The 27,046-nt window shown below is 36.1% G+C and overlaps 1 protein-coding gene across 1 annotated transcript in view; it reads right to left on the bottom strand.

Moving 5' to 3' along the window:
* The window catches only part of LOC149162847 (protein NRT1/ PTR FAMILY 5.3-like), a 50,325-nt gene extending 23,279 nt beyond the window's left edge, over positions 1–27,046 (bottom strand). Inside the window, exons 1-2 of the mRNA XM_089435293.1 lie at positions 26,829–27,046; positions 26,460–26,677 (exon numbers count right to left, since the gene is read on the bottom strand). Of these exons, the coding sequence (XP_089291419.1) occupies positions 26,460–26,677; positions 26,829–26,970 (360 nt within the window). The 5' untranslated portion in view covers positions 26,971–27,046. The remainder of the gene's footprint in view (positions 1–26,459; positions 26,678–26,828) is intronic.

Raw genomic sequence — 27,046 nt, 5'->3', positions numbered from 1 at the left:
TTCCAAATTAAGTTTGGTGACAGGGTTTTTGGTGTGTGACTTTATTGCGGTTTAATGTTTGTTGTTTGCCCTCTGTACTAACCTCGGGCTTGCGACTATAGGTTATCACTTTCACCGAGGGTGTTTGGGAGTCATTTCTCTTTTTCGATGGTTTGGCTCTACGGTTGCTATGTGTTTTCACCTGGTATTTGCGATGGATGGTAAGTATCATGTCTTGTTTGCTTCGTATGGCGGTTTACTATGCTTTGTTAGTTCTCGGTGGTTTATTGGTGTTGTGTCTCTGCTCATTCTCCGTGGTCTGTCTTTGTTGTGCCTCTGCTCGTTCTCTGTAGCAACTCACTACTCTAGTGTTTGGAGGGTTTCAGGTCTTCTTCCTCTCGCAAGTCTGTTTTTCTCTATTATTTGCTTCAAGCTCGCCTCTACTCTGTTTGTGGTGATTTGTTTGTTGATGCTGGATCTGGTTATGGTTTGGCTCTGTAAATCTCAGGTCCCTGCTTGGCTGCTACACAGGATGACTCGACGCCCTCAGTCTCAGGTAAGCTCCTCCTTCCGATTTCAATTTCATTCCATGTTTTTAAAGGTCCTAACACTCTGGCTCCTTGGTGCGAGGAAAAACGTGTCCATGGCTCTTCCACTGGTGTAAACCCTCTGTTTTGGGTCTCTGCTCTCGTCCTCTGTCATGAAATCAGTTCTTCTCTAGGTAAAGTCATCGTTCCCCTTCCAGTTGGCTATTCAATGTTGTTTTTTGACTTTCGTGGCTCAAACTGACCATTGCCCTGCTCTGTGGTGGTGTGTAGGCCCTTCCAGGGAAGCGTTGCTCCACAGCTTCGTCCTCGGGACTGTTCGCGGGCTTAGGGAAACCTGGGTAGGGTCTTTCCATGGCTGTAGTGGTTTCTTGCTTTCTTTGTTGTGCGTCTAGTTTGCAGTTGTTCTGTCGCTTGCTCTTGTCTATAATTCAGCTATACCCTTGGGGTTTTGGGTCCTTTGTGTCTATATGTGATCTTTGAGGTGTTCATGCCCTTGCTATTAGATTTAGGCCTAGCCTGTGGGCTGTAATGTGTTTTGGTTTTATGGGTTTGGAACCCTGCACGATTTCCAGATTAAAGATTTTGTATAGCGAATTTTAATTGAACGAAAAAATGAAACCATGTATAGGAAATGCTTTTTGTTTAAATGCAGAATGTAATAGTACCTGGGGTTTGTTTTATTGAAAAAAAAAATCTATATTGTGGTGTACCTCTATTTGGTTCTCGGTCTTGAAATGTTACTTGTTACATAATGCTTGTCGATTCCTGTTCGAATCTTTTGAAAATAATTGTTTCACTATCTTGCTTTCATTTTGATGCCTAAAACATATATGCACAGAGAACGTAATGAAATTTAATCTACTTTTTTAAATGACAGATTTTGAATTGCTAACTATGATAGAAATTCAAATAATTTTGGGTTACAACTTTTGGGCTCTCTCTCCTTTCTGGATGGTAGCCTTTCCATCCCCCCTAATTTTTCCTTCTCAATACATTATTAGCAGTTCCTTTACAGTTTGAGGAACTCCTTCTCAGTTGCTAAACAGTTTCTTAAAACAGGTTCCTAACTAATCCTATTTTGTCTAATTTAAAAACTAACAATGGCTGAGTCAGCCTTAATTTTAAATGAAACAAAATGAAACAGAAAATTGAAGTATTTTCCTCTCTATCTTTCAAAATAAAATGAAATAAAAAACATCTCCCAGTTTTCGCCTCTCCACTCGAATGCTTCTGCATCACTATCTACCATAATCTGCATCATATCAGCAAATGTACACCTAATTTCTCTAGCAAAAGGGCACTTCAAGAATAGGTGTGCGCAGTCTTCAAAGGCAACACCTCACATAAGGCATACAGCCAAACCAATTAGTCCCATTTTCATCAAGTCTTCCTAAGTGAGTATGTCATTGAAGAGAGTTAACCAGGAGAAGCATTTAAGTTTCACGAACCTTCTCACTTCCACATCGAGATAGTCCAATTCTCGAATGGGCTAGTTTGAAGGGTGCCAAAGATGTAATTGTAGAATTTTTTGACAGAAATATTATAACTAGAATCCTCGAATGGGCTAGTTTGAGGGGTGCCAAAGATGTAATTGTAGAATTTTTTGACAGAAATATCATAACTTGCATTCCTCCCACCCCATGCAAGGGTATCAGGCACGTCTAATATGGTGATCCCTGCTTTGCACAATTTCACGAATGTGGCCAAGTCTGAGAAGATGAATCAAATAGGTCATGGCCAAGCCTCGCCTAGGGTCCCAACCCCACTGGCCTTAGGTGAGGCTTGGCCATCGTCCTTGCCCAACCTAGGGCTTGAGGAACCTTGTACTTTTTTTAATGTTATTTTTTCAATTTAGTATTTTTGCTTTTATTTCAAAAAATATGTTTTAATGTTTTGTTTTGTTTTTAATGTTTTTTATTATTTTTGATGTTTTTTATTTTCAACTTTTTTTTTAATTTAGCTTTTTTTAATGAGCATCTTCTCCACCTTTCTAAAGTTGCACCTAGAAAGTTCTTCCAGAATGTACTTGTTCGTAAAACTAAAGATAATCATTCTATCCCCTTAGAAAATTGGGACAACTATCTTAAGAAGTTGTATCACTCTCTAGACACCATGGACACCATCTTAAACATTCCTATTAAAGAAGATATATTTTCTCTCGAAGATGTTGAGTTTGGGATTAATAAGCTCACTAATGAGAAAGCTAAAAATATTGACGGATACCTAGTTGAGATATTTAAAATGGAAAGATTTATTCTCATTCTTCATCTCCACAAGCTTCTCAATTTGGTTGTAAAGCATGGCTTCCCTAAGCATTGGATGTGAAACCTTATTGTTTCTATCTTTAAAAATGGGGAGAAAAACATTTCCTCTACATGACCATTATGATTAGCCACATCCTATCTAAGCTATATGGGATCAATTTGGAAAAGAAGCTTAATCTTTGGCTCAAAAATCATGGTAAATGAGCTAAAGGGCAAGCTAGTTTTTAGAGACATCACTCAACTATCAACCTCCTTTTCACTCTCTAGATCATTGCAGAGGAATTCGTAATAGTAAATTCGATCTCTTATGTTGTTTTGTGGACTTTAGAATAAATTTCATCATTGTTCCTCGAGATAAGAATTGTGAGAGACTTGAAAAGATAATGGTTCCTCCTAAACTAAGGATTGTTGTGATCTGCCTCTACGAGACTGTCATTGCCAAGCTTAAGACCAGCCAAGGGTGGTCTAAAGATATTAAATGCAATATCGGAGTTAAGAAAGGGTGTCCCCTACACCCTACCCTTTTTTTCATTTACATCGATAAGCTAGAGGAGTGTCTAAAAACTACGGGATGCAAGGGCATCGAGCTTCCTGGTATGCTAATTACTCTTCTCCTTTACTTTGATGATATCATTCTTCTTGAAAAATGCCATGATGACCAAAACAAGTAGCCTAAGAGTCTCCATATCTACTACTCCAAGATGGGTATGACATTTAATACCGATAAAACTAAAGTTATGATCATTAAATCCAAAAAATATCACCCATGGTATTTTCATCTATGATAACCATTGCTTAGAGAAATTTTTGTCTTATAAATATTTGGGTATTGACTTTCCTCATCAGCTCAACTAGAATTACAGCATCGTGAAAAGGATTATTGGAGGATGGAGAGCTTATTATGAACTTAAAAACAACTTTAAGTCGACCGATCTTTGCATTTGGAGTAAGAAAAGGTTCCTCTCTGAGACTCTCGCCACCCTTGTTGTCTTATATGGATGTGAAGTTTGGGGTTGCAGCATATCCAAAGAGTCTTGGAGAAAAAATGAGATGATTCAAAATCAATTCATCACCTACAACCTCAAGATCAAGGGAAATAGTCCCAATCCTATCCTCTTGATTGAAGTTGGTTTATCCCCCATTGAAAGTACGACTATGTTTAGATATATTATGTATAAAAAGGAGATTTACAACATGGAATATAAGAGGCTCCCAATGATTGCTTCTAACTCTAGTCAAAACCCCCACCTTCTCCTCAAGTGTGGGTGGCATAAGGATGCCAGCCTTGGCTCAACCATTGAGGGATTAAGGAGGAGATCTTCAGGGGAAGAAAAGATAGTGTTAAATATGCTATTACCTTCAATTATAAGGACAAGTTATGGGATGATAAGGAGTTGAAGGGTAAAAGGAAGATAAGATACTATAAGGAGGTGATCAACCCCACCCTCGATAACCAGAATTATCTCTTTGTGTTGACCAGCACTAAGAAAAAAATGAACATCACTAGGATAAGAAATAAATATCATGAAATTCGAAGTGAAATTGGGTGATGGTCTACTCCCAAGATTCCTTGGAAAAATATAATCTATCAGATTTTTGATACTAAGATGGTGGAATATGAAAAACACTTCCTTTTAGATGGATCTTTTGTTACTCACATTCGCTCTCAATTCTCTAATATCTACCACACTTACAATCTTCTTGACTTATTAAGTCAACCGAACTATATCAATTTTGGAGCTCTTCTTTCCCTTCTTTTTTATCATAGAAACAAGATTTTGAATAATCCCCACTACAATATTTTTCTTTTTCTTTTTCTTTTATTTAGGGCAGATAAACCGCATTGGTCTTAAAGGGCATTAATCATCACCATCATCATCAAGTATTTATGTTTTTAATTTTTATTTGTAAGGATTTTGTTTTTTTTTAATTGTATGCTTTTTTTGTTATTTTTACTTCAAATTTTATCCGAATGAATTTTTTTGGAAAAAAAAAGTAAAAAAATAATAAATGTCATCATCTTTGGAAAAAATTTCCTAAAAATTTCATGAAATTTGTTGTTATTCCAACTATTCTTATTCAATTTTTTCATAAAAATATTTTATTTAACATGTCATTTTTAGTGAAAAGTCCTAGAAAATACATCTTTTTTAATTATATATATGCAAAATGTGTTTTTTGTCAAGAGTTTCACACAGAAGACATGAATTGACAAACAACACAAGAGGATCTCACAGGTGCAAATCACCAGGAGCTCCTACAAGCAAATACGCCACTACGACTTCACATTAAACTCCAATATTAAATAGATACAATTTGTTAGTGACAACAAATCATATCCTTGAATGATAGGAACAGAATGACTAAGAAAAGTAGACTAACAACTACGTAACAAGAATCACCTAATCTCCATTAATTCTAACACTCCCCCTTAATGGAGAATGGGTTACTAAACACACCTAATGTGTCCCTAAACAACTCAAACTTTAGTCTTCCTAGAGGCTTAGTAAATATATCAACCATATTATCATAAGAATTACAATATTCAACACAAATGTCTTTGGACTGCACCTTCTCCCTAAGAAAATGAAATTGAGTGTCTATGTGCTTAGTGTTTTATGAAACACAGGATTGTAGGCTAGTTTGATGGAACTTTGATTATTACAATTGATAACCATAACTTCTGTCTGTTCTTTCCCTGCATCTTGGAGAATTATGTGCAACCAAATTTCCTCACATGTTGCTGCACACATAACTCGATATTCTGCTTTTGCTAAGGATAAGGCTACAGTATGCTACTTCTTGTTGCACCAAGAGATGACCCTGGACCCAATTCTGAAGGTGTAACTTGTAATTGATCTTCTATCATCTAAATGTTATGCCCAATTAGAGTCTGTATAAGCTGTTAAACTAAGATCAAATGAGTCAGAATACAAAATACCAAAGTCTAGAGTTCCTTGCAGATACCTCAGTATTTCTTTTGCTTCAATCCAATGGTTCTCATGAGGTCGAGTCATGAACTGACTCAAAACACTCACTGCATAAGCTAGATATGGTCTCGTTGTAGTCAAGTAGATAAGACTACCAACCAACTGTCTGTACAATGTTACATCTACATATTTCAAACCATCATCCACTTGAATTTTTTTGTTCTACTGTAAAGGCACAAATGTAGCCTTGCACTCATCCACTTTGAATTTAGTCAACAAACTCTTAGCATACTTACCCTGGGACAAGAAAGTTTGGCTTGAATCTCTCCAAACTTCTAGACCCAAACACTAATGCATTTCTCCAAGGTCCTTCATCTCAAATTTCTATGATAACTGCTGCTTGATTTCTTCAATGAGCTTGTCTGCACTCCCTGTCATGATCAGGTCATCTACATATAAAGAAATCAACACTATCTGCCCCTTATCATTAAACACAGTATACAAATTAGGATCATTTCTGCTCCATTTATAACCATGCACGAGGAAAAATGAATCAATTTTTTCATATCAAGATCTAGGAGCCTACTTTAAACCATATAAAGATTTTTTTAATCTACATACTAAGTGCTCTTCTTCCTTCTTAACAAACCCATCAAACTGCACTAATTATACTTCTTTTAAATCACCATTTAAGAAAACAAATTTAACATCTAATTGATGTATTTTCCAATGATGCTTAGTGGCTAAAGCAATAATCAATCTAATACTATTTAATTTTGCAACAGGGGAAAATGTTTCCTCAAAATCAATACCTTCTTTCTGGGAATACCCCTTTGCAACCAACCTTGCTTTATGCTTATCAATAGACCCATCTGCTTTAAATTTCAACTTAAATAACCATCTGCAACCTATGGGTTGTTTACCATGAGGAAGTTTTACTAGATCCCAAATATTGTTCTAATTAATAATAGATTCATATTCCTCCTTCATTGCTTCCTTCCATTTAGAACTCTTACTTGCTTCATCAAAATTAGAAGGTTCTACAATGTTTAACATACCAGTCATGAGCGCACAATCCCTATATCGAGCTGGTAACTATTTCAGCCTGCTAGATCTCCTAAGTGGTGGGGGTTCAATTATTCTGCTTTGTTCTTCTCTTTGTGGATTGAACTCAATTTCCTCCTCTTTATCCTACTGCTATTGTTGTTGTTGCTGTTGTTGTTGACTGATCCCTGTTTCAACATCCTCATCTAAAAGTAAGGATACATGCCATTCTTCATTACCTTGAATAGGATTTCCATCATCAACCTGTTCATGGAATACTATGTCTCTACTAACAAACACCTTGTGAGTAGAAGGATCAAACAATTTATAAGCCTTATACTCACTACAGTATCCAATGAAGGTACATTTAATGGCCTTTGAATCTAACTTCTTCCTATTTTCTTTGGGAACATGCGCAAAAGATTTACAACCAAATAATCTAAGATGACTTACTGCAAGCTTGAAGCCAAAAAATGCTTCAAAAGGAGATTTATAATCAAGACTTTTAGTGGGACTCCTATTCTTCAAATACACTGCAGTATTGATAGCTTCTACCCAAAAACCATTAGTTAGATTCTTACCTTTCAACATACTGCGAGCACACTCCACCAGTGTTCTATTTTTCCTCTCAGCTACTCCATACTGCTAAGGTGTCTAAGGTATTGTAAACTGCTACTGTATCCCATGCTCTTTACAGTATTTGTTGAAATCCTCTTTCTTAAATTCTCCACCTTGATCTAATCGAAGAATCATGATGAAGTTTCCTGTTTGCTTCTTGATCATGTTCCTAAACTCCTTGAAATACTCAAAGGCATGACTCTTCTGTCTAAGAAAATATAGCCATGTGAATCTTGTACAATCATCAACAAAGATTAGAAAGTAGTAGGCCCCACCTAACGATCTTGTCTACATAGGGCCCTATAAATCAGTGTGTACAAGTTCAATTATATCCCTCTTTTTCCTATCTTTAACAACAGGAAATTCATCTCTATGTTGTTTACTAAATGCACATGTTTCACAATCAATATGCAACTTTTTCAAAACAGGAATACCATATACCATACCTTTGTTCTGCAACAGAAGAAGGTCACTGAAATTGATGTGCCCAAGTCGTTGATGCCACAAATTTTCAGCAAACTTATCCGATGACATCAATGTTTGTTGTGGCGTACTCTTCACATCCAATTTGTAGAGTCCTCCTATGCAAATACCTATAGCAATAGGCTTCATCTATTCCAACAAGGCTTTAATAATACAATGAGATTTAAAGAATTCTACCTTGAGATCTTGATCTGTAATTTTTGATACAGAAATCAAGTTCTTCTTAATACCAAGAGCATACCACACATCATATATATTCCTGATCTTTCCATCAGGCAGAGTAACAGGGACACCTCCATGTCCCTTGATCTCATACCCTCTATTATCTCCAAGGTATACTTTTACTCCAGTGTTGGATTCTCTAAAATTTCTGAATCATTTCTTTTCACCTGTCATATGTGAGAAGGCTCCAGAATCTACGAACCAAATCTCTGATTCATCCTCCTCAATAGCTAAAGTAGTCTCAGCCTTAGCCATAAACAATCTGACATCCTGATTTTGATCTGCATCTGCATTAGCCAAATGACCTGCATGTCTTCTCTGCTTGTACCTCTCCCCATCTGCCTTTTTCTTATGGCAAAATTTAGCAATATGGCCTATCTTACCACAACAAAAACATTTATGAGCAGAGTCATATTTATGCGAGGTCATACATTGTGGTGTCCTTTTTCATGATGCACTGCCTTTCCTGTGATCAACCACTGCTTTCCCCTTTGACTTGAACTTTGTCATCAATGCAAGATCTGTATTTTCAGGTTTGAGAGATAACATCCTTTCCTCTTCTTGTAGCAAAATCCCACTGAGCTCTTCAAAACCTGGAGGCTTTTCTCTTGCATTCAATCCCGTTATAAACATATGATAATCATCCATCATGTTGTTCATGGTAATTGTCACCAGATCATGATTTGCCACGGTCTGACCAATATCAACTAGTTTATCTTTAACTTCCTTTATCCGGGATATGAATGAAGAAACAGACTCATTCTCCTCCATCTTGATTGAGAGAATCTTCTTCTTGAGGTACAAGGTTTGACTAGTGTTCTTGATCTCGTACATCTCTTTGAAAATCGTCCATATGTCATTCGTTGTCTTGCAATCCCGAATGTGAGGGATGATGCAATCTTTGACTGATAACTTGAGGAGAACTTTTGCCTTCATCTCCCTTTTCTCCCAACCTTGAATCGTTGTATTCAATCCACCAGTTGCAGTAGTTGGCTTGACCTCATCACCGGTGGCAATGCCATAGGCATTCTGTCCCTCAAGCAAAGTCTAGAGCTTAAATTTCCAATTTGTGTAATTGGAACCATCAAGCTTATTACTGTCATTGAGATAAGCTTCAACGATTTTATTATTAATCTTGAATGAATAAAACCTTCAATAATTTAAATAAACCCTAGATCTCCTTTACAAAAAAAAATGTTGACCCCAAATTTTCTCTTTTTAAAAAAGAAAACCGCCCCCTCAATATCAAATAATAATTCCTTCAAAATAATAGTAGCCCTTCAATCAAAAGAACTCCAAAACTTTTTTATATTTTTTTTTAATTAAAGCTTTGAAAAAAAAACTTCAAGTAAAAAAAAACTTAATTATCTGAACCATAATTGCAAGGGGCCACAACAGCAGGTATGCACAAGACAAATTATTTCTTCTTCTTACACTGGCACAACTAGCTTCAAACAACAAACCAACATCAAACAACCAACACAATTGGTTTACTCTCTTCGCGCTCCAGACAGACAACAGTCGGACACAATTAACAATTCCTTTGATGTAATTAATGTAATGAGGTTTACTGACCACACCAGCCACAGTCGGCCTCCATGCAGCCTCTATTCACCTCCATGCAGCCTCGATTAGCCTCCACCGGTCATGAGGCCTCCTTCTCGACGTAGGTCTAGCTGGCCATGTCCACGCAGGCTCTATTTACTTCCATGCAGCAAGGCTGGGCTCCTCGGCTGGCTCCTTCACATGGAAAGGCTGGGCTCCTCAGCTGGCTCCTTCACGTGGCAAGGCTGGGCTCCTCGACTGGCTCCTTCATGTGGCAAGGTTGGGGTGAGCTCCCCCATCTACATGCAGCCTCCTCAAAAGAAATTGCAGCTTTTCAACCACCGCAACCATTGTTTTCCATGCTCACCACACCAAACAGCCACTCAATCGGTCAGAAGGAATAGTCTGAACATGCAGGAACCGCAAGCTTTCAACACCAGCTACAAGCCACACACAACCACCAGCCACACGCAGATTCTAGGCACACGCAGCCAAGAAAAACTTAGCCAGCAAAACAATTGTCGCGGCTATTCACCTCGGGTTCACGACTAGTTGCAAGTGTATACTAAAAACCTATGACGATGCACAAAATAAAAAATTTGAGTAGTCTCCAAGGGTATCGACGCAATTACTCTTCAGTTTCCAAGCGACGATGTCGCATTTTTATAATCCTCAACTCAGCGTACAGGCTCCTCCTTCCTGCAGCTCCGATACCATGTCAAGAGTTGTACACGGAGGACATGAATTGACAAACAACACAAGAGGAGCTCACAGGTGCGGATCACCAGGAGCTCCTACAAGCAAATACACCGCTACGGCTTCACATTGAACTCCAATATTAAATAGATACAATTTGTTAGGGACAACAAATCATATCCTTGAATGATAGGAACAAAATGACTAAGAAAAGTAGAATAACAACTACGTAACAAGAATCACCTAATCTCCATTAATTCTAACATTGTTTTGGTCCAGTGTTTGAAATTATTATTTTATGTGTATTGAAGTATTAATAAGTCAACTTGAAAAATGGTTAAAACATTTTAAAGGAAATGTGAATACATATAAAACAATTTAAATTGTCAAAAATATGCCTTAAAAAAAATTGTTGATGTTTTCCAAAATCCCCATGAAAATCACCAACATTTAAAATAAATATTCATACTTAATACATTAGAGAATTTCTACTGTCAAAAATAAACCATCTAAAAAAAGGGTTGATGCTACATCAACACTTTTGAAAATCACCATGAAAATTACTATTATTTTAAAAAGAAATCCATATTTAATACATAAAAAAAATTTTAAATGTCAAAAATATGCTAAAAAAACAAACAAACAAAAAAATATTCTCAATAAACAATTTTCAAAATCCAATAATTTTTTACTTTGATCTCTATGTTAGATGTTTTTGTTGCAATCTTGTTCCGATCTCAAATTTTGGAATCACATTTTAAACATATTGATTCTTGTCAACTCAATATGTGAGTGTAAGTTTGTTGGAATTCACCACTCTAGCAAATGCTTTCTGACGACAAGAAAACTCCAAGATAAAGATTGAACCATATGAAAAACTTTTTACATGTGTTTAGGAGGGGCTTGGTGACTTGTCTATGCTTGGATGACAACTAATAGTTTGATGATTATTGAGTTTGTAGTTGTGATATTCCCTTGTCAAGTAGTTTTATATTTATTTCAAATATACATCAATGCTTGTGTGTTAGTAAGGTCAAGTTGTTTGATCAATTTTTGAACACATTTAGTATCCAAACCTCGATTGTAGCAACTTACGGGTACCCGAAAGAGAAATATTCGACCACTGGTGGTTGGTTCATAGGATCATTCATTACTTGATGGCTCTTATTGTGGGAGCCCCAACGAGCCGATGCGTCAATATTGTTGATCTTGCAAATTTAATCAATGATGGTTAGAGGCAGTTACGTTTTAAATGGAGGTCAAGTGATAGCTCGAAAATGTGATGATGAAAAAGAGGTGTTTGCGAGATTCCAAAGTGGGTGTGAGTGCTGATGAAGACCAGTCAGATAGAGATTATCCTTGTTGTTGTAATATGTGTTTTCTATATTTTTCATGTACGTATTGAGGAAGGGTCTTGGAAGTAAGGCTTCCATGTGTATGATGTGATCTCTAGGTTATCATTGTGAGTCGTGGGGTATCAATCTAAAAGTTATTGATTCATATGTTATGAGTTGGAGTCGTGTTATGTCTAAGTCATAGATCCATTTTCTTAGGATCTAGATTTGTGGAAGTGAGTAATTTGTATCTTATGTATATGTAACCTTTATAATCAATAAAAATATGAAAGTCATTTGTGTTCTGTGTAATTTTTCTCTCTTTCTATTTATAACATAAGAATTGTAATACTCTCATTGCCTACATAGACCGAATGAGAAAAACCCTAACAAATACATATCAAACTAATCGACGGCTTTCTTAGAACTTTCTCCGTTAAATAATATGGTTTTTCATAATTTTATTTTAATTTTGTTTTCAGGAAAAAAAAGCATTAGTTGGATGGTCCCGGTTCACTTCTGAGTACACTTCCATCACATCAGTGATTGTATGAGGGTTGAGATTTATCTTATCTTATGCTTTGTGGTATATATTGGTATTTTAAACTTGTATGGCCAAACTCTACAATCTGGGTGGGGTTTTATTAGTTTGATGTTATTTCCATGTTATCAGATTTTTTTTCAATGTATTGTTCTCTCCATATAATATTGTTATGTCAATAGGCGGCATTATTATTCAAATGTCTATGTTATTCATTACATTCATCTAATTCTGAGTATGGTGAGTAATGGGTATTTTTTCAGCACATGGATTAATTCGAAAGTAATTAGGATTGACCTATTTTGGTGCTGCCAACTAGGTGTGAAATGTGGTCACACAAATATTAGTATATATTGATTGCTCGTGCTTTGATACCATTATGAAAAAATGTGCGAAATGTAGTCGCACGAAGATTACTATATATTAGTTGCTCGTGCTTTTATACCATTATGAAAAATTGCACATTGTTTCATGTGCGGGTGATAATAACCTTAACTATGTTGTATATACTGAATTCGGTAACATATTTCACTGCCATATTTATATCATACAAAATGGGAGGCTTTTCACATTGAGAAAATAGGTACAAATTATTTAACGAGTTGTTTTTGCTGATACATGTTGGAAGTTTTATGGTGGGTTAACTAGTTTAATTTCTCTAAAATTCACAGGAATTTATTGAAATCATAAGTTTAATGGGTAACTTTTGCATAATCGAAGTGCCATAGGGTTCTTTTAGGTGCTGAATCCATATATATAGTCAAAAAAATCAGTTTAAATAACACAAATCAAGATTTTACCTCAAAATTTTCCGCTACATTCCAACACGAGAAAGTCCAAAAAATCACACTAAAGACAAGTCAATTATTTAATCCTAAAACTATTATTCTCTATTTTTATGTATTTAAATAATGAGCTATCAAACTAGCGCATTGAAAACCATGCATAGATATATTATAATCACCTTGATTTGCAAATCAATAACCATTTTTCCATGCAAATCATTTTCATTCAAAGATATATTTTAGCTTAATGTTAATATTTAATATTAAAATTAATGAAATAAATTTAAATATTAAAATTAATATTGACATTAATATTATTAATATTTTACTTCAATATTATTATTAATCTTATTAACATTAATGTCAATATCTTATTTTTAATAATAATATTAAAATCAGTAATATTAATGTATGTATTAATAATGTTATTAATATTAAGTTGTAATAATGATTTATTAATAACATCTAACTTTTATTAATAATATCAATCATACATGTTAATTATGATTGACTTTTTCAATCATCGTTAACATGGACATACTGTTCATCATTATTAATTATAGGCATTGGGTCAACATGCCTATAATTAACCATAGAAATTATGTCCAACGTACACATTCTCAACCTTTGTCAACCATACTCAACGATAGTCAATGTTTAAAAAGATTTAATAACAATGATAATAATAATACTACTTTTATAACTTTTTTCAACAAGGCACCCATATTCAACCATGGTCAAACTAGGTCAACTATGGTTAACCATGGTCACCATTGTCACAATGGTCACCATGGTCACCCATGGTTAGCATGGTGAACCATCATCAAGATGGTGAACCATATTCACTATGGTTAAACTTTGAGAACCATGGTCAACAATGTTCACCCATAATCAAGCATGTTTATCATGATTGACTTTGTCAACCATGGTGAAGATGGGTGTCATGTTTAGACATGATTAATGATAGGCATTATGTTCAACATGATTATATTTAACCATAAACACCATGCCCAATGCACCCATATTCAACTATATTCAACCGTAGTTAACTACAGTGAACCATAGTCAATCTAAGTCAACGATGGTTAACAATAGTCAGTTAACCATTGTTGAGGTTAAAAAAGTTTAATAATACTGGTAATAATATTGTAACATTTTTCAATAGTGGAACCATATTCAATATTTTCAAATAAACTCAATTTTGGTTAACATGGTCAACCATATTCATTTATAGTAAAAAATTGACAAGCATTGTCAATAATGCTCACCCATAGTTAACTGCAATTGAAAATAGACAACCATGTTCAAAAATTGACATTGCGTTATGACAAATAAATGTTAATGTCACAATGTATTCAACAAAAATCAATATCACAATCTAATGAACAAACATTGGTGTCCTAATGTGAAGAACAAAAATTGTCCAAAAAATCTTCACTATGTTGTGACGAAAAAATCAATGTCGCAATATAGTAAAGAAAAAATCAACATTGCAATATGGAAAATAAAAAATCAACATCAACATGAGCATTAAAGTTAGCCAAGTTTCCCTCAATGGGGTGTTAGACAAATGAGGGGTGTTGGGCAGGATATCACCGTTCCACCTAGGCACATGCCCCACTTGTGGTTTGAAAGGCCATGAAAGGTGGTTGAATGTTAATTCACATGTTGGGAGACTATCCTCACTTCGCCACTCATTTTTCGATGAAAAGTTCATTCCTCTTGACTGATTGGGTATCCGCCATGGTGCTAAACTCATTCATAATATCTATCATGTAGCTCAACCTAATTAATGTGGTTCTCATTCTTGGATTTGCCAAACCATTTTGCACTATCACCCCACTCTAGGCATGAATTATGTGTCTTTTTCAAGTGGTCTCTCAATCATTCTCCACACTCTAGCATATTTTAAGGGAAACACTTATCCTTGGCTCTGTGATATTTATTTTGTGTAGAAGTATTTAATTATTATGATGTCATGGCTAGGTTCTTTTTGTACAATTTGGGCCTACATATTATATGGTAATGAATTGAACTTCATAGGTTGGTATCACTAGCCATCCTTTATGGTTTCCTAAAGTATCTCACTCATGGTCAACTCCTTCTCCTTCACTATTTGAACATGGAAGGAAACAACTACATGAGCATATTATTTTTCATCCCTCTTCACACTCTGCATGCCAACAATGAAGCAAGTTCATAGTTCTTTTCACGGGTTTATGGTATATCCCCCTTATCATATTCCTTTCACTATTTTTTTGCTTATTTTCATGTGCTCTATAGCTCTCTCCTATGGATTTAGTGTCAGGTTCTCCCATGAGTGTTAGATTGAAAGCCCCTCGCCACTCATAGACTTCACTTTCAAGGTGGGGGGCTCAACCCCTTATCCTCCCACTTCCTTTCTCCGATGTCTCCAAGATATTTGACCCCGGTCTGGTCATTTATGTTTACTTTGTAACACTCCTTCCTTAACTTGAGTAGGTAACTATGTTGTATTAATGAGCACGGGTTTGTCAGGTTGCAGCTTATTACTAGGAGTGTAGACAAATCCAGGCCTAATTGCAAGTTGAAAGGTTCATGGTGAAGGTTTGAGAACTCACCTCACATCACATTCAATATTAAATAACTCAAGTGGAAAATGATTCGGAAAATAAATGGCACACACTTACTCACTTGAAAGTGTTATCTAAATTTGCAATGTGGGTCTCTCACACAAGCCATACCAAGGGAAGATTAAATAAATATATGTATATTTTGGGTTTCTATTCGAAACTTAAATTCATCGTTAGAAGGGTTCTCCTTGATATAAATTCCACGAGTGAAGACATACTACATTCCTTAGACCACATGCAAAGGAAACTAACATCCAGAGACAAAAGGCTTAGGAACATTGAAAGAGGTTTCACTTGTGAACATTTGGATAGAAGGACCCATTGACTCTTATCATTCTTCCTCATGGTTTTATTGAAAATGCATCAAGAGAATCTTAGTTTGACTTTCCTTGGTCAAACTAGAGAGAATTTTTGAAATTCTACATAAATAGATAGTTTGGAAGAGTTAATTAAGGTAACATGGTTCTTATCACTCCATTAGATTATTTAATTCAAGTTAGGGGCATGTATTTTAGTTGTGTGCATTGATTCCTAAATTTTAGGATCCTAGGTTGAGTTAATTTCAGCTGTAACAATTTATATCAATTAAATTGAGTTATGGTGAGTTAAACTACTTCCAATAGTTGGAGGAACTAGTGGAGGGTCTAGTAGTGGGGTGTGTAGTCAGTCACAACTCAGTTATCAACCAGTTAACTGATCAATCGGCCTAAATTAACTCATGCATGTAGAGAATACAAGTTACCCAGTTGAGATTGGAGTTAAAGGGCAATGTACTATAAGTTGTAAACTATTCCAAGTTGTACAGGTGCTGCATGCAGTCAGAGGATCAGCCTAGATGATCTGCACAATCCAGATTGAGAAATTATTAATTAATAGGGGCCTAATTCCTCAAGGAACAACGCAAGGAAATAAGACCTTGGCAGGCTGAGAATTTGGTTAAGCATTGACCAGACTCAACGAATGTTGAAGAAGTATAGAAGATACACTTGTAGGTTGTGCTCAAGCTTAAGCAAGCATATTGTATTCATCGATATTCCTTTATTGACGCAATATAGATAGGAAGGGGTTTTGAGCAGTTTCTTTCCCCTAGATAAGAATTTGTGTTTGTGTGTTGAATCATGTCACATGTTTATGATTTCCTTTTTGGATTGTGAATTTATTTCCGTAGATGATTAGAGTATATTCAAGTTTTATGTTTTAGTAAATTACATGAGAAATATTGAATCTACATAAATTTCTAACATGGTATCAGAGAAGGATTCACAATAGACAAAAGAATTTGAAGTTGTCTTTACAGGAGGAGCGAATTTGCATGATCAATTCTTCAGAGCTAGCAAGTTGCCTTCCTATGGACTGATACTCGAGTATGCCCTTGAGGGTAGCTCGAATTACATTTCTTGGAAGGACAAGATGGAGGCATTGCTGGAAGATAATGGTTAAAGGAATTCATAGATATTGAGATCCTGAAACCACCAACAACCAATGTTCAAGATCTAGCAGAATGGAATAAGTGTGTAGACAAGTTAAGGAGAATCATATTGGAAAGTGTGATGGATCACATAGTCTCCACTCTCCATGGGAAAGAAACTTCCTATCCAATTTGGAAAGCACTGACATATTTGTTCAAGAATAGTAGTGACCACAAGAAATTGACACCTAAGGGAAAGCTTCAGAATATCAAGATGTCGAAGACTGAATCTATTCAATAGTACTTGAGTCAGTTCACACAATGTCGTGATGAGCTTAGAGGAGTTGGGTTTACTTTTGTGGAGGATGTTCTCATGAGCCTAGCCCTTCTAGACCTTCCCAAGAGCTGGTACAACTACTAGGATTCGGTGAATGGGAGGGAGAAGCTACCAAATTGAGAATGCCTCTGGTCGGATTTGATACAGGAGGAGATAAGGGAGAATAATAGAGATGGGACCTCATCCAAAGAAGTGGAAGAGGACTTTGCATTAGCGAGCAAAGGAATGAAGGGCAAGGGGAATAATTCCCAAGGTGAGGTATATTCTAGCCAAGAGGGCAAGAAGGAATTGTCCAAAATCAGGTGTTTCAACTGTCATGAGTTCAGGAACTATGCCATGAAGTGTCCACAAAAGAAGGAGAGAAAGAATGAGCCTGCAGTAGAAGCAATGGTCAAATCTTTGGCTTCACAGTTCCATCTTGATTTCAACCTCATCACATCTATGGACAGCATAGTGATGGGTAGTGGGTGGTACTTGGATAGTGGTGCCTCATTCCACATGACAGGGAATAGAGAGTTTTTTAGTCACTTGGAGGAGAAAGATCTCAAAAGGAACATTGAGTTTGGAGACAACAGAAGGTAAAATTCTATTGGGATTAGTACAATAACCTTTTAGAGGGAGTCAAACTCCCCTCTCAAGCTCAAGGAAGTGGTGTTTGTTCTGGATCTAAAGAAGAATCTAATCTCTGTTGTAGTTTTGGAAGATCGTGGTTACGATGTGATCTTCAACGAAAGTAATGTTTTCTCAAGACACATAGCCATGGGACAGGTGATGAAGATCGGTGCTCAAGTCAAGAGCATGTATGCACTTGAGGTATAAGATGCATGCAAATATTTTAGGAGCAAGGAAAAGGTTAGAGACTTGGTGGTTGAGAGGGAGCATGATTTACCTCTCAAAATGGAGCCTCAAAAGGAGCCTCAAGAAGTTGTGGAGCAGCCACAAATGGAGAAGTAGAAAGGAGGCAAAGTGGAGACATCCTCTAAAGCAGATACCTCTAGTAGGGGGAGAGTTCGGGCCAAGTGGGAAGAGGGAGCATATGCAGCCATACCTCCAGGTGTGAGGTGGGGTGATGTGAAGCCTTAGTCCAAGAGTTTCGTAAATTTGGGTAGGGTCCATTGAGGTTTCCTCATCATGGATCATTATCCCTTCTGCAGGGTCCCACAGTGTTTAGTATCAGGAGGATCAATTGCAATCATATATTAAGGAGTGTAGAGTAGTGTTGATAGTAGAGGAGGAGGCTCCATAGTAGAGACAACAACAACACAATTTTCATAATAGAAAGTCGTGGATTAATTCAATGATTATTTTTACTTTTATTTATGCTTCTTAGTTGTAGATTTTGTAAAAGCAACGGAAACATAGTTAAGTTTTTCATGAAATACATTCCAAATGTGTTGGATGGGGGTAGATATGAATCCATTTCTTACTAAGAGGGAGTGTTGAAAAATGCAGCAAGAAAATCTCATTTTGACTTCCCTTGGTTAAACTAGAGAGAAAATTGAAAATTCCACATCAACACACAACTTTGATGGGTTAACTAAGGTGACATTATTGTTACCACTCAATTAGTTTAGTTAATTCAGTTAGTGGCATGTACATCAATTATGTGAAGTGATTCCTAAATTTTAGGAGCCTAGGTTGAGTTAATTTCAGTTGTAACCATTTAAATTAGTTAGATTGAGTTATGGTCGGTTAAACTAGTTCCAACTATTGGAGGAACCAATGGAGGATCTAGTCGTGGGGTGTGTAGTCAATCACAACTCAGTGATCAACTAGTTAGCTCATCAATCAACCAAATTAACTCATGCATGTAGAGAATATGAGTTACCTAGTTGAGATTGGATTTCAAGGGAAATGTACTATCAATTGTAAACTATTCCAAGTTGTACAGGTGGTGCATGCAGTCAGAGGATCAGCCTAGATGAACTATGTAATCTAGATTGAGGAATTTATAATTAATAGGGGCCCGATTCCTCAAGGAACAACGCAAGGAAATAGGAGCTTGGAATGCTAAGAAATTGGTTAAGTATTAACCAGAGTCAGTCATTGTTGAAGTAGAATAGACGACACACTTGTAGGTTGTGCTCAAGCTTCAACAAACATATTGTATTCATCTAGATTCCTTGATTAATTCAATACATATAGGAAGGGTTTTGAGAATTTTCTTAACCCTAGATAAATATTTGTATATGTATTTTGAAACATGTCACATGTTTATGATTTCCTTTCTCAATCATGAATTTATTTCTGCATATGAGTAGGGTAGATTCAAGTTTTCTGTTTTACTAAATTACATGAGTAGTATTGAATCTACATATAATTTCTATAGGTTTACCATTAGTTTTGTTAAATTTCATGCATCATTTCTATATGTATCCATTTACTACAGGCTCTTGAGGATTAGCTACTATTTTTAGACTTTTGATTTAGTTGAGAGAGTTAGATTTTGGAAAAAGGCTCTTTTGAAAAGTTTGAATTTTTGTATTTGGTTCGAACTATCTAATGGTGACCTGTATCACATATAACTTATAGCCCATGCTAGCAATAAATAAAAACTTGAAATTCACAACAAAAAATCAACCATAGTTAAATGGGTGCCATAGTCAACATGAACATCAACGTCAACCATAGTTAACATAGGTTCCATGGAGAACCACAGTCATCATTTGCATTAATTTTAATATTGTTTCGAACGTGACAACCAAAAAACAACACAATGTGATGAACACCAAATGAAGTTGTAATATGACAAACAAAGAACGATTATGCACTATGATGAACAAAAAATAACATTGGAACTAGACAAAATAATAGTGTCACAATCTAATGAACTAGAAACAATGTTGCAATTTGATGAACAAGAAATGACATTGCAATGTGAGGAACAACAAACAATGTCATAATATGATATTGTTGACCTACATTTACTAGTTTGACCTAGGTTTATCAAGTTGAATAGGTTGACCTAAGTTTATTAGATTTATTAAGTTTACTATGTTGATTTAGGTTTACGAGGTTAACTTATGGTTTACTAGGTTGACCTAGATTTAATAGTTTCACTAGGATGATCTAGGTTTATTAGGTTGATGTAGGTCTACTAGGTTGACCTATGGTTAACTGGGTTGACCTAAGTTTACTAAGTTGACCTAGGTTTATTATGTTGACCTATGTTTACTAAGTCAAAATTTGAAAAAAAAGAAATGACATCCCACCACGATGGAAAAACAAACAATGTTGTAATGTGAGAACGTTGACCTATGTTTACTAGGTTGACCTTGGTTTGTTAGGTTGAATAGGTTGACCTATGTTTCTTTGGTTTACTGGGTTTATTGGGTTTACTAAGTTAGTCCTAGTTTATTAGGTTAACTTATGGTTTACTAGGTTGTCCTACATTTATTAGGTTTACTAGTTTACTAGGATCACCTAGGTTTACTAGGTTTACTTACTGGGTTTATTAGATTGACCTATGTTTATTAGGCTGACCTAGATTTATTGGGCTTAAGAGTTTTCTAGGTTGGCCTACATTTATTAGGTTTATTAGGTTGACCTAGGTTTATTAGCTTTACTAGGTTAACTAGATTTACTAGGTTGACCTAGCTTTACAAATTTGACCTAGGTATTTGACCTAACTTTACAAATTAGCCTCGGTTTGTTAGGTTTATGAAGTTTACTAGGTTGACCTAGGTTTACTACGTTGAGCTAATTTTACTAGGTTTAGTTGATTAACTTGGTTCACCTAGGCTTACTATGATCGAAACCACATTAATAAAGTGGCTTACTAGGTTTACTAAGTTGAAAAACCCATTGACTTCATCTATAGCTAAACATTGATTACCATGGTCAATTATGTACACCCATAGGAATCCATGGTTGTCCATAATTAATTATGGTTGAACAAACTAAACCATGGTAAAACATGCTCACGATGGAGAACCTTGGTACAAGATGGTCAATAGGTTCATCCATCGTCAAACCAAATCAATAATCGTCAATCATGATTAACCATGGTCACCATGGTCAACGTAATCCACCATAATTGTCATGGTCAACCATGACTAGAACAACTCAATAATTTTAAACCAACGTTACTTTTCTCAACAATGGTCAACCATATCCATCTATAGTTAAGCATTGACAATCATGGTTAACCATATTCATTTGTCGTTAATAATTGGAAATCACTGATGGTCTCCCATAGTCACCCATGGTTGACCATAACTAACCATTGACAAAGAAGCTAAAACAACGTCAAACATGGTCAAATCATTTGATGTTGTAATGTGATTAACAATATTAACGTTTCCATGTGATGAAAGAAGTCGATATTACAATGTGACAAACAAATGGAAATGTCACAATCTAACAAACAAAAATAAACATCGCAATGTCATGAAAAAAAAGTGTCACTAATGCATGTGATGCACTAAATCCAATGTCACAATGTCATGACCAAAAATCATCGCAACAATGTGATGAAAAAAAATTGAGGTTGTAATGTGATGAACAAAAGCTACCATTGAATGTGATGAACAAAAATTGGTATCTCATTTTGACAAACAACTACCAATTTTGCATTACGCCTAGAAAAAACTAGCATCACGATGTAATGGACATGACGCAGAACATATGCCAAATTCAATGTCAATGTTAGTCAACTATAGTTATCTTGGTAGAAAATGGTGAACTGTAGTTAAGTATTTCAAACATATTCACCCATGGTTTACCATGGCCAAACATGGTCAACATGTTCATCCATGATCAACCATAATAAACCATAGACATCAATGTCAAACACAATGAACCTAGTTAAACGTTCTTAATGAATGACAACATTAACAACAAAAGAAATCCTTGCCATACATGCTCAAGTGGTCTACATGATCAATCATGGTAAAAGATGATTAACCATAGTTAACATGCTTGACCACAATCATCTATAATTATAATCTCACAATTATGTTCACCATAACAAACCATAGTCAACCATGGCATATACGCTTAGTCATGGTCAAGCATAGTCAACAAGTTCAACCATAGTCAATCATTCTAAAACTAGCTCAATTATAGTCAACCATGGTAACCATGGCCATACATACTTTAGTTGGTTAACCTTGTTGACCATGATGAAACATGGTCAACATGTTAATCTCTTATCAACCATAGATAACATGATTAACCACAATGAGCTTGGGCAAGCATTGATTGCCCATGGTTAACATGGTTAACATAATTAACCATGGTCAAGCATGGCTAGGTGGTCCACATGGCCAACCATAGTCATGTATAGTTAAATGCTCACAACCATGGCCATCCATGTTTCCCCATGGTCTTCCTAGTTAACCATAGTCAACTTTTGTCAAAGAAGCTCAACCGTGTTCAAGTGTGGTCATACAAGCTCAACCATAGTAACTTATGGTCTCAATGGTCAAACATGATCACCAAGTTATACATGTTCAACATGGTCACATTTAATCCACCATAATCTATCATCTACATTCTTGGCAACCATGGTTGATAATGGTCAATTAAGGTAAACCATGGTAAACTAAGGTGAACCTCAATGGACGACGTCTAACTCAATTAACCATGGTCAACCTCATCAACCCTCTTTAACCATTATTGTAAAATTAATTTAGCATCAACCATGGTTGACATTAATGTAACAATCTAATATTCATCAACATTTATGTAACATTGTTAAATTAATGTAACATAAATACACTCATACATTAATGGTTGACGACAGCTAACAATGATCAACCCTAATCAACTCTCTTCAACCTTGGTCAACCTCATCAACCATGGTTAACCACATTAACCCTCTTCAACCATCAACAACCCTTGACAACTATGGTCAACCACCATCAACTATCATCTATAAATCCGTATTTATTAATTTAACCATGTAAATAAAAATTGTTTTAGCTTAGTAATTCATCCCATATATTGTTCTTTCTGTTTGTTGGCAGATTTGCTTGTGTCTACTTGGTTTTATGAGATTAAAGTTATGAAATAAAATGAACAGCTGTATTGAGTTTCCTTAACTCCGACACTGTTACGTAATGCTTTTGTTCAGTCACAATTTTTATAACCTAGACCGAGTTGATTCGTAGATGTTATTTATTATTTTTATTATATCGATAATTTGATGTCACATCTGACAAAATGGGCATGGTCATCGCAATTGAATCACATGTTGCTTTTCTAGAAGGTCGAGCCACCAAAATGTAAACTGCATGCAGGATTACGGTGGTGATCGTTGACCGCTACAATACACTTCTGGATGGCATGCAATGAATTTTCGTAGTGATGGTCGTTGACAGCTACAATGCACATCTGGATGGCATGCAAAGAACTCTCCTGGTGGTGCTGGTCCTTGATCCTTGAAATTAAGGAGATGGAAGATTCTCCGAATATTTGAAAATCGGATGGACATGGGTGTAGTCAAAAAATTGCTGGCACTCATGTTTTATTCCCGAATATTCGAGAAATTTGTAATAGACTTAAGGGTCGTGGTTGATAGCTACAATGCGCATCTGGATGGCATGCCACGAATCATCTAAATCACTTAGTCTAACTCAACAATTCTCTTGGTGCCAGTTGTTGACAGCTACAATGAACATCTTTATGGCATGCCACTTTGATCGCGCCCATGTCCTTCCGATTCCCAAATATTCAAGAAATCTGCAATCGACTTAAGGATACCCGTAATTGACAACTACAATGCACATCTAAATGGCATGCCACTAATCATCTATAAATCGCGTAGTCTACCGCAAGAATTCTCTTGGTGCTAGTCGTTGACAGCTACAATGAACATCTTGATGGCATGCCACGCATCATCTATAAATCGCATAATCTAACTCTTCAAATTGGCTCCGAAAATAATCTGTAAGTCACACAATCTGACTCTTCAAATTTGCCGGTAAAATTTTGATATTTGCTATGAAAATAATGAAAATTCCCGAAATTGGGTAGAAATTTTGGAAAATTTAATGAAAGTGGTGAAATTTAATTATTTTGGGTGTTCAATTTTTTTTGGATTTTGGATAATGCTAAATCTATTTCCACCTTTCCGCATTAAAAAATTAAAAAACAAGATTCCAGGACAAGATTCCAGCAGAGAAAAGAACTGCGAGATTCCAAGCAGGAATATAAAAATACCAAAGACATCGATCCAGGCTACTGATGTGTGGATGTGCGTCGTTTGTTTGGAGAAGACAAACACCTCCAAGAGAATACTGAAGGAGTACCTAGCACTAGCCACATCTCAGCTGCCCCTTATTAATCAGTTATCTATTCTCATTTCTAGCAGTTTTGGTTCCCATTTTCATTCTAATCAGTGTGCAGCAATTGGAGGTAGTAGGCAAAATTGTAGTATACCCTAAGCATCAGCATTAGGGAGTAAGAATTCAAGTCAGAATAGGCAGCTAGAAAAGCTTCAGTAGTACCATACAGACGAACAACCGTCCTATCTTCTCCATGGTGGGTGATCTACAACCTCCACACACGAGATACTTGATTATGGGCCAGCCAGGCACCGAAGGAAGGCGAATTCGATTCTATAGTCAAGGGTTTCTGTTGGGCATTCTATCCATGCCTCAGGATGTTCGATAAATGCTAGCTTGAAAGTACATTAAAGATGATTGCTACAAGTCTGAATGCTCACTATATGTATAGAGAGAGGTTCATGTCGCTGAGCATCAAAGCAATAAGTAACACCGGCGAAAAAAATGAATGTTCAACATATGTATATAGAAGTCCGTGTCCCTAAGCATCGAAGCAGTAAGTAGCACCAGTGACAAAAGGACCAGGCAGAGAAATCGAAGAATGAACTACACGATGTAATTAATTCTCAATAGATTTTCAATGAGTGTTACAATTACTCAAATAGTCCTTCAAATCTAGGGAAATCCAATTTGGGTTTACCCCTCAAACCCAGTTACCCAATTTGGCGAATCGAATTTAGAACAAGGATATGAGATTTTGTATGAGGTTTTCCGTCACACAAAACCCCTAACCCCGGTGGCCTTCAGCAAACTTCAAATCCTTACTGTTACATTGAGTGAGCTAAATTCCATTACCCAACTTGGAAAATCGAATTGAGGGCACCCCCTCAGACCCAGTTACCCAACTTAGGGAATTGAATTTGGGGCAAGCATATGAGGTTTTCGGTTATACCAAAACCCCAAACCCAGTGTCTTCAGTAAAATTCTAAATCCCGGTGCAGACCTTCCGCAAATTTCCAAATCATTACTATTGAGTGGGTTTAGTTCCATATTTCCAGGTAACACTTAGACTACGTAAGTGATTTCCAATCAAGTGAGTGTAACGATTACTCTAACCAAAGCAAAGCAAGGAGTGACAATTACTCCAACAAGAACAGGGCAAGGAAAGAGCAAACAGTATATCTTAGAAAACAAAAAGAAAAGTAACCACAGAGGTACATCTTAACCCAAACAGATACAGATCAAGGAACAGGAAACAAATAACAAGTACAGGGATACGGATACAAAAAGGCTAGGGCACAGATACAGGGCTAGGCTTGCGAACAGGATGGACTCCATACACGGCCTAGCTCGGGAACTGGCTGGGATGTTCCAGACTAGTCTAAAAAAACGAGATATTGGAATCTATGACATTGTATATCCCCTTAAAAGTTGGTAATTTCTCTTAACTCCCTCTAAAGTCAAAGAATGTTTCAAAAGTTCTGATTATACAATTTGTGATTGGTCTAAACAAATAATTTTCAGTAGTCGATAACAAATGCTGGTCAATATTTGATAGGTCAAGAAAAAGTGTTCAATGAACAATAAATTTGAATGTAAGAATCAGGTAGAACAAAAAAATAGAATTGCATGCAGAGATTAATGGAAAACTGCAGGTCGATTACTAGGAGTCCATGCTGTAGCCGGCAAGGACTGATAAAATATAAAACTAGAATAACTTAGATTGACATCATGATACTGCAATCTATAAACTTTTCATGAAATTTTCGAAAAGAGAAACTTTTGTAGGATGGCATCGGTGGAACATTACTTCTGATATATTACCAGCATCAGAGTCATAAACGAAAAAGTCATGAAGAACGAGGATAGAGATCAGAAGCGCACCAGTATGTAAATACAGGAAAATACTATAAATGTCCAATAACGTCCCCAGTGAGTGTCTGCTATATATGCGCCGATGACAGGTGTGATCCAAACTGTACCAGACCAATTCGCGACAGTGGTTGAGGAATACACAGTGTTCTCATGCAACTTAGATATCAGGTAATTCACCAAATTTGTAGCAATTCCGAAGAAAGCCATCCTTTCGAATAGTTCATAGCCTGTAATAATTAAAGACCAAAAACAATCAATCAGCTCCTTACTCATTCCCACCAAGAAATCTAACACAGAAAGCTCTTGTCATATTTAATATAACTTGTTATGTATGCATTCATGAAAAGAAAATTATTGAGGGAAATCATTGCATCTTACAGACGACGAAGGAACAAGCTTTCCATCTTCCAGTTTTGGATTTGAGAACGGGCCTGCCTTTGAGGTCGACGGAGCCATCCATGGTGAATCCCTGAGATTCCACGTTACATCTCTCAAGGAATTCCTTTCGATTTTCTGCCATTGCTGGATGCTTCAACAATGAATGATCAACCCTGGATCGTTCTATGAATGGTTGTTGCTCGAAACATTGAAGTGAA

Source organism: Pinus tabuliformis, chromosome 5_2, assembly GCF_031772625.1.
Source record: "Pinus tabuliformis cultivar Carrire ecotype Pingquan chromosome 5_2, CPIR1, whole genome shotgun sequence".
Lineage (NCBI taxonomy): Eukaryota > Viridiplantae > Streptophyta > Pinopsida > Pinales > Pinaceae > Pinus > Pinus tabuliformis.
This window is presented reverse-complemented; position numbering and strand designations above follow the sequence as displayed.